The following is a 10,708-nucleotide window of genomic DNA, read 5'->3' as shown; positions in this document are numbered from 1 at the left end:
ATATGGCCATATAGCTTGACACATTTCTCCGACTCCTTTCAGTATCCTATGTCAAAGGCCCCACATAAACAATCTTCCCTCTGACCCTGCTACACTACCCCAAATGACTTCCTTGTCTCTCAGCATCCCCTGCTCTCCCCTTCATCCCCTCCTGTCTTTGAGCATTTGTAGGGAATCCGTTGGGATGCTCAAAATTCATGTCACGTGAACAAAGCAGCAGCATCTCTGCCTGAGCTGGAGAGTAGGGGAGGGGAGGCAGGGGAGGGAAGAGAGATCAAAGGAGGGAGAGAAAGAGACAGCCAGCACCAACGCTGAACACACAGGACTGATGTTTAAAGGTAAGGGCCTGTGTGCAAATGCAGCCAGCTAAAGGGGTGCATGATGCCAACTACATTCTAACAACGTCACTGAGGAATAATGCTTACTGCTAATGTTTATTTTATTGAAGCAGAACTGTATGGATCACAGGGAGACAGGAGGAGGAATGTGAAAGACAAAGAGAGAAATACAAAGAACCAAAGGCAGGTGGTGAAGATAAGGGAGAGAATGAGGCTTAAAGGAGAATGGAGACAGTGAAGATAAAAATAGAAAGGTGGGATATAATTTCCATGGAGACAAATGTTTATAATAATAATAATATAAGGGAGAAAGAGGGGAAGTAATAATCAGGGGGTACAGAGGTTAGAGAGAGTATAAAGCACAGGAAAAATATGTTTTAAACAGGGTAGATAGATAGATGATGGATGTATAGATAGATAGATAGATAGATAGATAGATAGATAGATAGATAGATAGATAGATAGATAGATGATAGATGGATGGATAGATAGATAGATAGATAGATAGATAGATAGATAGATAGATAGATAGATAGATAGATAGATAGATAGGATACTCTGTATATACAACATAATAATGCTGTTTTGAAAATGAGAATATAAGGCAAATGGAGATGGTACTGAGCAGCATGGAGCCCTCAGGATTTGACATGCCAGGGGAAGACAGAAAGACAAAGACAAGATCCGAAAACTAGACAAAGCAGTTCTTTGGATGCAATGTGACCAAGGCAGACAGACCCAAAGATCAGAGATTGGACAGAATGTGATTGAAAGAGACGTGAAGGGCTTCATTCTGTAGACAGGACCCCCGAAGATATGATGAAAACAAGGCAATATTTGTGATAGGATGATTGTTATGCGATGTGTGATGTTGTGATGTGATGAGACACTGTGGGCCAGATCCACATCAGCACCACCTATCAGGAAAAGCAGCGTAGATACTAAATGTGACAGAGGAAATTAAACTGAAAGGGTGCCTCCTGCTACTGATTTAAAAAAAATTCTGATGTGACAGAGTTAGACAGAGTCAAGCAAAGAGAAAGGTATCTTTCTAATACAGAGAGAAGCATTTTGGATATAATGTGACAGAGGGAATCAGACAGCAAGCAACTGCCTTATACCATTCAACAGAACACTGAGAAAGTCATCTGCAGAGGCACAATGAAGAGTCACAGCAATTCAGTCTAACATAGGAAGGGCGACAGACAGAGGTCAAAGGAACTAGTGGATTCATAGTTCCATGGGGAGGCATTTTGTCTGAATATCTCAAGCTAATCCTTAAAAACAATCAGCATCTGTTATTGCTTTAACAGTGTAACAAACAACAGCTGATGTTGGTATAAAAATATAAACTCTATGAAGAAGAGTGGCCTTCATGCATTTCTCATATTTATTAGCATGTAGTTGGCAGCCTTGCAAGCAATTTACAAGAACTTTATATGTGTTTCAACTTATGTGCCTGTAAAAGACAGGCTTTGCCCACCATGTCTATAATGTCATAAACATATGGTATTTCCTCTGGCACTATTAGCCCATAAACTATCCACTTTATACAGTATAGCTTTTGTTGCTGTTTTTTCTCGATGGGAGATTAATTTCAATAATGTTTTTATGAAGTTTAAAACAGCATCTACGTTGATGACGCGAATTTGAATAATTGTGCATTCTCTAAAAACAGATGGGATTGTTGAACAAAAGAGTGGGCAGCAGGAAACAGACTGTATTTCAACAGAATTCAAGACTGTGCTGGTTATCAAATACTTCTATTTTGGTTTAGATACCAGTCCCACAGCTCCTTCATGTATATTAATATCTAATAATTCTTTTGAGGGGCGTTTGTTTCATGCCTGTGCTAGATATTTAGGTGCATGGTGGTGTGACCTAGTTTGTTCTATAATAATGAGGTCAAACTATTTACACATTATTTTAATACCATATCAGAGTTTGCAAATTTTATTTAAACAGTCTGATACTTGATAGCTGGAATATCAGTTAAAAATATTTCTGTGAATATGTCTGTCCGTTTATATATAAGCAAAACATTTTATTATATCACACTGTTATGATTTGGCAGCATCCCCCCCCCCCTGATGACAGAAATATGCTTTCACATAGTACAATTTGTGTCTGAAATGCAGAAACTGGAGCAAGAGGACAAAAGGACAAAGGACAAAAGCTCCAGGGCCTGTTTCTTGCTGTATAATACACTTATTTGGCTTAGAATATATCAAGAAAACATACAGTGCACAGTATTGGGATTGATGGTCCTGTCCAAGTTTGTGGTTTAAATTTTACACAAATGACACTTTGAATTGCGGATTTACAAGAATTTATTTAAAGGAAAACTATACCCCCGAACAACGTAGGTCTCTCTAAAAATATATTGCATAAAACAGCTCATGTGTAAAACCCTACTTCATGTAAATAAACCATTTTTATAATAATATACTTTTTTAGATGTATGTGCCATGGGGTAATCAAAAATAGAAAATTGCCATTTTAAAAAATAAGGGCTGCCCCCTGGGATCTTAGGATTCACGGTGCACACAAACAAACCATACATGTTAGGTCACATGAGTAGGGATGTAGCGAACTGCTGATTTGGTGTTCGTGAACGCCGTTCGCGAACACCGGCAAAAAATGCGAACGTTCGCGAACAGTTCGCGAACTTCGAACACCGGATAAAATCGCTCGATTCGAACGATCGAAGGATTTTAATCGTTCGATCGAACGATTTTCATTCGAATCGAACGATCGAAGCATTCGATCAAATGCTTTTCATTCGATCGAATGCTTACAATCGTTCGAACGAATGGAAATCGTTCGATTTTTAGCGGTCGAAGGAATTCGAATGGTCGAACGATTTGTATTCGAATCGAACGCGAACGCAAAATGCGAACGTCGTGCGACGTTCGCGAACATTCGGCGGACGCGAACGGTCGAAGTTCGCGCGAACAAGTTCGCCGGCGAACAGTTCGCTACATCCCTACACATGAGCGAATTAAAAGACAGAGTTCTGTCTTTTGCTTCCCACATTTCTTCCTGTTACAGTTAGAATTGTAGTATTTCTGTTCAGGTGATCTTTGAGGCAGCACACAGACCATAACGAAATGGTGGTTCAAGGCAATATTTACTTAAATATATATACCAGTTTGGTAAGATTCTTTAATATGCCACTTAATATGAAATAAACTCTGAAATAAATCTGTTGCTCAGTAGCGATCCTAGAGGGGGGCGGGCCCTGGTGCGTGACGTGCAGCCGGGCCCGCCTCCCTCCGTACGGCCGCATTTGCCCGCATTTCTCAGTGGCGCACGGACTACCCTGCTCCCCCGGTAGTTCCGCCACTGCTGTTGCTTAAGTATTAATTTTGGGGGTATATTTTTCCTTTAATGGAAACTTTACCCAGCCTGTTTTCGGATAAAAGATATTTGACAGATTAATGTCAAATATCTGTTTCGCTGTGACATTTTATTTCTTTGTTTTGCATTAAAATATTACGGATACATAAAGTCAGGTTTGGTTGGTGTTTACATAGATATTTTCCTTATGCTGTGCTTTTATTCTAAGCCAGTTCAAAGTTGTAAATCATGGTCAGCGGCGTAACTATAGAGGAAGCAGACCTCGCAGTCTATAGCGCTAAAGAATTTCCCCTCTCTTACCAGCGATCAGAGAAGGCGTACAGACAGCGGGAAGGGGGTCGTGGGAGGCACGTCCGGACTGTGAATTAAAATAGGCCCTGGCATTTCAGGTACACAGAGGCCGAATCAGCCCACATAGAGGCCCAAACAGCTACCACCAGCCCACTAAATACTGACTTTCTATGGGACCTTATAGCAGCCCCTCTGGCATTTGCCAGAACCCACAGATTGCCAGTCTGGGCCTGGTGGGAGGCGGGGATTGGGTGGGAGGCGGGGATTGGGTGGGAGGGCAGGGGTTGGGTGGGGAGCTCTGTATTCCGGGCCCTTAAGAAGATTTTTTCGCAGGGGGGACTATAGTAAGACAGTAGTGGGGACAGTAGTTATGCCACTGGTCATTGTCTTATTTTATGCTAGATAGGAGATACGGCTTTCATACAGTTTTACATATTTTCAGAAGTACTTTGATGTTGTTGGCTTTGCTGCTTTAGCTACAATTTATTTCTTTTAAACTTCTGCCTATCTTGCTGTGGTATAAATGTACAAAATGGCAAATGCAAAAAAAACCCCACACACTGTGTCATACTTTTTGCCTGTTTGCCTGATATACAGGGAAACTATAACTACTCCATATTGGAGTAGAATGCCACCCAGCTCTATTCTAAGGAGAACTGGGGACCCACAACACACACGCTTGCGGGTGTTTACAAGCGTAAAGGCAGACGGGCACTAGGATCATGTGACCTAGGGATAAATCTGGCCCTGGGTCCTTGAGAGATAGATATCCAAAATACCAGTGCACAGATATTGCCCCTGAAAATGGATTCCTGCATTTCCCCATTTGCCCTGTTCAATTAAAAACATAAAAAAACATACACTTTTGTGAATAAAGCAATAGTATGCTATTATTATTATTATTTATATTGTATCCTTTACAGAGTAAAGACCAGGCAAAGTGCATTAAAGTAGCTAGATCTTCCTCAATCTTCTGTCACTTACATTATATTCTGTGAGCCGAAAATGCATCAAAGTCCAAAAAACACTGGCGTCTTTTCCCTTTTTCAGCCTGATTGCCTGCAAAAGACTTAACATAAGCCTTTTTTGGGTAACCGATTTTCCCCATACATTTGAAAACATGTGGAACATTAATTTTACAGTGGGCACATGTGAAGGGCATAAGAATAACTCTATTGTCTTTATTAAAGGGATACTGTCATAGGAAAACACATCAGTTAATAGATAGCTAGATATATAGATAGAGCTGCTCCAGCAGAATTCTGCACTGAAATGTATTTTTCAAAAGAGCAAACAGATTTTTTTATATTCAGTTTTGAAATCTGACATGGGGCTAGACATATTGTCAGTTTCCCAGCTGCTCCCAGTCATGTGACTTGTGCTCTGATAAACTTCAGTCACTCTTTACTGCGGTACTGCAAGTTGGAGTAAAATCACCCCCTCCCTTTCACCCCCCCCCCAGCAGTCTAACCAAAGAACAATGGGAAGGTAACCAGATAGCAACTCCCTAACACAAGATAACAGCTGCCTGGTAGATATAAGAACAACACTCAATAGCAAAAGCCACTGAGACTGATTCAGTTACATTTAGTAGGAAAGATAACAGCCTGCCAGAAAGTAGTTCCATCCTAAAGTGCAGGCACAAGTCACATGACTGGGGGCAGCTGGGAATCTAACAATATGTCTAGCCCCATGTCAGATTTCAAAAGTGAATATAAAAAAATCTGTTTGCTCTTTTAAAAATTGGATTTCAGTGGAGAAGTCTGCTGGAGTAGCACTATTAACAGATTTTTTGAAAAAAACATGTTTTTCCATGACAGTATCCCTTTAAGGTTCTCTGGACATGTGTTTTAAAAAGTGTAATTTGTAAGTATATGCACCAACATTTAACATAACTTTCAACTACAACTTTCAATTTCCCGCCCTATGGAAATTGACCTGAGTGCAAGATCACTAGCGAAGTTTCGCTAGGCAGAAATGAACACTAGCGCATCGTCACTATCAAAGTAATGCTAGCAAAAAGTCGCCAGCGTTTGGCACCCACGATGAAACTCCACATTTTAGTGGAGTCTGAACGCATTTGCACCTGGTGAAGTGTAGCGATGGGTGCGAAGCGGTTGCTGGCGACAATTCGCCCTTTAGTAAACCTGCCCCTAAGAGATGTTTAGAACAAGTTATATTCATTGAACTCATGATGCACTCATATTGCCTTTTTTAATATCGTATGGAGTTCAGGTCTAATTCTTTTGGTACAATATATTTTTAATGGCTATTTGCCTGATATCTCAACTTCAAATTGCATGCTTGTTGTTTTGTATGTCTTGTTAGCACCAAAATTATCCAAATCATAATTCAAAAACCCTCTATGAACACAGAAAGTTAATGAAGACCAGTATTTTCAGATTTGGATGCAAGATTTATTCCAGGGTTCATCAGTTTTAAGTCGAATATTCTATGTTAGGATTGTAAAACCTTTTCTCACTCCAGACGGGCTTAATTGAAAGAGCAGCAATCCATCCCATCTCATAATTTATCTCATCTCATAATAATAATAAAAGCCTAAATAGCTGGGGTGTCCATAATGTCCTCCATAAAATAATCAGCTCTGTGCTTATTGGATACCTAGCTGACACAGATTTATTAAGAAGTCTTAATAAATGGAAAAAAAAGGTAATAGCAGTCTAACAATGATATAAGATACAACAGTTTTATATTCAATTAATCAAAACCTTATTTTTTCCTTGGTAGGACCAGCAGACAACAAAACAGAAGCAGTTATGTCGGAACTTGTCCCAGAAACTCGGCCCAAACCAGCAGTGCCCATGAAGCCAGTGGGCAAGAACCCCAACCTTTTGGGTTACATTGGCATAGACACAATTATTGAGCAGATGCGTAAGAAAACAATGAAAACCGGCTTCGATTTCAATATTATGGTTGTTGGTAAGTGTCCCCCAGCCATGAATGTATGAGGGAAAAATAACACATTGGGGGTTATTTATCAAAATCCGAAAATATCTCATTTTCTGAAAGCTTCTCCGACCAAATCCGCACTGGTTTTTTCTCCCTTATTTGTCAATACATTTTTCCGAAAATTTGCTGTGCTTGAAAAAACTCGAAAAAAAAAACTCATGAAAAAATTTGAATCATACAACTTTTTCGGATTTGACGCCCGAAAACCACAAAATCTTCGGATTATTGCACGAAATACAGCGCAGATCAGGATATCTTTGTGACTTCTCCCATTGAATTCTACATGAACTCAGCAGGTCTGAGTTGGAGTACTTTTTTTATTCTGACTTTTAACACCCTCAGTAAATTCCAGGAAAAAAAGGTTTTTTTTCCCACTAAAAATTCAGATTTTATAAAAAAAATTTAATTTTTTTAGATTTTTGACATTCGGACTTTAATAAATAAAAAACAATCATTACACATAGTACTGACTTGTTTTTTTCAAGTGGGTGCATGCTAAACTTTTATGGAATTCACAGTCCTGTACTGCCAAGTACACAGCTTAAAACAGTGCTGTCCACCATCCACAATGTTTGGTCCAATTACCTACTACACAACATGCTTACAGGCCAAATATTAATATCATAATGGACTACAAAAGAATCAGCTGTATCCTAGAGAAGGCTTTGGGACATTTGGGAAGATTAGCTTTTGAAATGGTAGGCAAGCAGGTCCCTTATCCAGAAAAGAGGCAGACACGCACAAAATGCAGAGAAATAGGTCTTTATTTTATTTTTACTAAACACAAATGAACAGAGTGATTTTGTTCACAAGGCAGCAAGAATATATAACAGCCTCACATTTGAGATTTTAGTCTTCCCCAACTACCCCAGAGCCTCTCCCAGACAATGGACCACCACAAGGTCAACACCCTCTTACTTACGGTTCACAATTTCAGATCCGTAGTCTTCACTGACGGCACTTACAAACATGGGGGGAAATTCACTAAAGGGCGAAGTGACTAACTTTAGCGAAAATTCGCCAGCGTACGTCATTTCGGGACTTCACATATTTACTAATGCGCGCAGGCGTAACTTCGCTAGCGAAGGAGATAGACTCTAGCATTACTTTGCACTCTTACGCCAGGTGAAGTTTCGCTCTGTCGAAAGAGCGTTACTTCGCAAATTCACTAAGATTGCCATTTCACTGAACGTTACCTGTTACACCAGACTTGCCTTCGCCAGCTCAGAACAGGCGAAGTGCAATGGAATGTATATGGCTTCTTCAATTTTTTGTTGAAAAATTTGTCCCAAAAAACGCTGGCGTCTTTTACTTTTTCAGGGTGATAGGCTGCATGATGGGCACATGTGTTGGTAAATAAAACAACTTTATTTTATTTTATTAAAGTGATACTGACACTAAAAATAACTTTTTATGAATGTACATTAAAAGTTACCTATAAGTCACGTTGATCACTTTTTGCTGAGAAGTTTGTTTTTGTTCATAATTGTTAGTTGAAGTTCCTAAATCTGACTGTTTTGCCAACCTGACTGTCCCATCTCAGCCTGTCAGGTAACAGTTTCTAATGCTGCACAAATATGGCAGCCCCCTTGTTATGTTTTCATAGCCGAGGATGAGTAGAGTCAGAGCCGGGCCAACCCAGCCAGGCGCCCTAGGCAACCTGGCTAGGCACGGCGCTGGCTGAGTGTTTGCTCGAGCACGCATGCGCAGGAGCGCATTATTACCACTAAATATTCATGCCAGTCAGGGAGAGACGGGACCGGACAATGGGGTAGGCTTTAGAGCAGGTACTTGCCTGGCGCCCCCCCAGCTATGCGCCCTAGGCAGTGCCTACTCTGCCTACCCCTAGTTCCGGCCCTGAGTAGAGTATAACAGTGCTTTTATTAGCAGGCTCTCATGCAGCCATTAAACAACAGTAAGCTTAAACTCTAACACTCTCAAGCTGTACAGAAAGTCCTGTGTATGCACAGTACAAGTCCTGTGCACAGTGACACCTGCAGGCCATTTGTATAAACACCACATATTCCCCCTATAGTAGGAAAGCATTTGGACAAATGTAATAAACAACAATAATAAAACAGTATACATATTAAAGCAATATTATACATCCTTCACATCACATAGTACTTGGTCCATGCAGGTAGTTTTCTTATTCTCTCAGTACGCCTTATAGGTTCACTTTCTTCAGGCCTATTGCAGTTGACATCAGGAGTAGGAAAATGTCCTTCATCAAATGGAGCTTCTCCAAAGTCATATCTAACAGGAGCAAGACGACTTGCATTCCATATGCGTCCATCAGACAGTTCATATGTGTATGGTCCTCGCTGGCGTCTCACTTCAAGTGGTGTAGTAAATTTAGATTGTCCTTGTTTCAGTATTCCTGGTTTCTTAATTCTGACTAAAGATCCAGGCTGAAAGTGTACTTCTCTGGCACCATGTTTTTTGTCAGTATAAGCCTTGCATTTAGCTTGGTGATGTTTCACAATGTCAGCAGCAGATGGTTTTGTAGGCACAGTATTTTGTGGAAGTTTGATGTCTGCAACATGTAACTTAGTGCGCATCTGTCTGCCATGTAGTAATTCAGCTGGAGATGATTGGGTTGTTGCATGGCACGTTGCTCTGTAGTTATGTCGGAACTCTGTTGTAAATACTTTCCAAGATTTCCCAGTAAGATTTGCTGTCTGTAGTGCTTCTTTCAGACTTCTGTTGAATCGCTCAATTTCTCCATTTGCTTGTGGGTAATACACTGAAGATTGCCTATGCACAATATTCTTCTCTCTCAGAAAGGATTCAAACTCATATAAGACAAACTGTGGTCCGTATTACCTTCTCTGTTGAAGACTGTAGACAGAAATGTTATTACTGTAGCTGATGTTATATGAGAAACAAATGCAATTTCAGGCCATTTACTGTAATAGTCTATCAAGGTTATAGCAAATTTACAGCATCTAGGAGCATCTGTAAAAGGACCGACAATATCAATAGCAAGTTTTACCCATGCTGAATCAGGGAATGGTACTGGCTGAAGTGGTGGTGTATGTGTGACAGCTGTTTTGTCATGATTCTGACAAGTAACACAAGAATGAATGGCAGTAACCACATCAGCATCCATTGCTGGCCACCAGTATAGTTCTCGTAGTCTTTGTTTTGTACGTACAGTTCCTTGATGACTCTCACGTGCAAGTTGTATGAGTTTTCTCGCAAGGTCTCTGGTACTAGTAAGCAGTGACCTCCACGAACAACATAGCCATCTACTAAGGGCAGTTCATTTCTAATCGTGTAGTAAGGTTGAAGATCAGGACTGAGTTTCTTCTCAGCATTTGGCAATTTGCTTTGTAAGATGTCCCGTAGTTTTACTTGAATTGGACATGTGAGGCAAGCTTGCTTAAAATCAGCAACTGTAACTGTAGATGATAGTAAATCAGTCAGTGCTACAACTTCTATGTCCCCATCCAGTGTATCAGAAGCTGCAGGTAAAGGTAAACCTGACAAACAATCAGCAGTAACATTTTTCAAACCTGGTTTGTATTGCATTTTGTAGTTGTTGCCCAAACACATGCTAGAGCTTCTTTTTCAACAGTTGAATACTTACGCTCTGTCTCTGTAAGTGTTCTGGATGCAAATGCAACAGTTTTCTCTGTATCATCAGCATGGATCTGTGTGAGAACTGCACCAACAGCATCTGTGGTAACCATAGTGGGTAGTGCAGGATCAAATAAAGCTAGCGCTGGACTGTTCACAATTAGCTG

General features: G+C 40.3%; 1 protein-coding gene across 2 annotated transcripts in view; it reads left to right on the top strand.

Moving 5' to 3' along the window:
• The first annotated feature begins 233 nt into the window (after positions 1 to 233).
• Positions 234 to 10,708, top strand: part of LOC108715727 (neuronal-specific septin-3) — a 29,007-nt gene continuing 18,532 nt past the window's right edge. For both annotated transcript variants that reach the window (XM_041561590.1, XM_018261143.2), the window contains exons 1-2: positions 234 to 338; positions 6,738 to 6,929. In XM_041561590.1, the coding sequence (XP_041417524.1) occupies positions 329 to 338; positions 6,738 to 6,929 (202 nt within the window). In that variant the 5' untranslated portion in view covers positions 234 to 328. The remainder of the gene's footprint in view (positions 339 to 6,737; positions 6,930 to 10,708) is intronic.

Source organism: Xenopus laevis, chromosome 4S (assembly GCF_017654675.1).
Source record: "Xenopus laevis strain J_2021 chromosome 4S, Xenopus_laevis_v10.1, whole genome shotgun sequence".
NCBI classification, from domain to species: domain Eukaryota; kingdom Metazoa; phylum Chordata; class Amphibia; order Anura; family Pipidae; genus Xenopus; species Xenopus laevis.
This window is presented reverse-complemented; position numbering and strand designations above follow the sequence as displayed.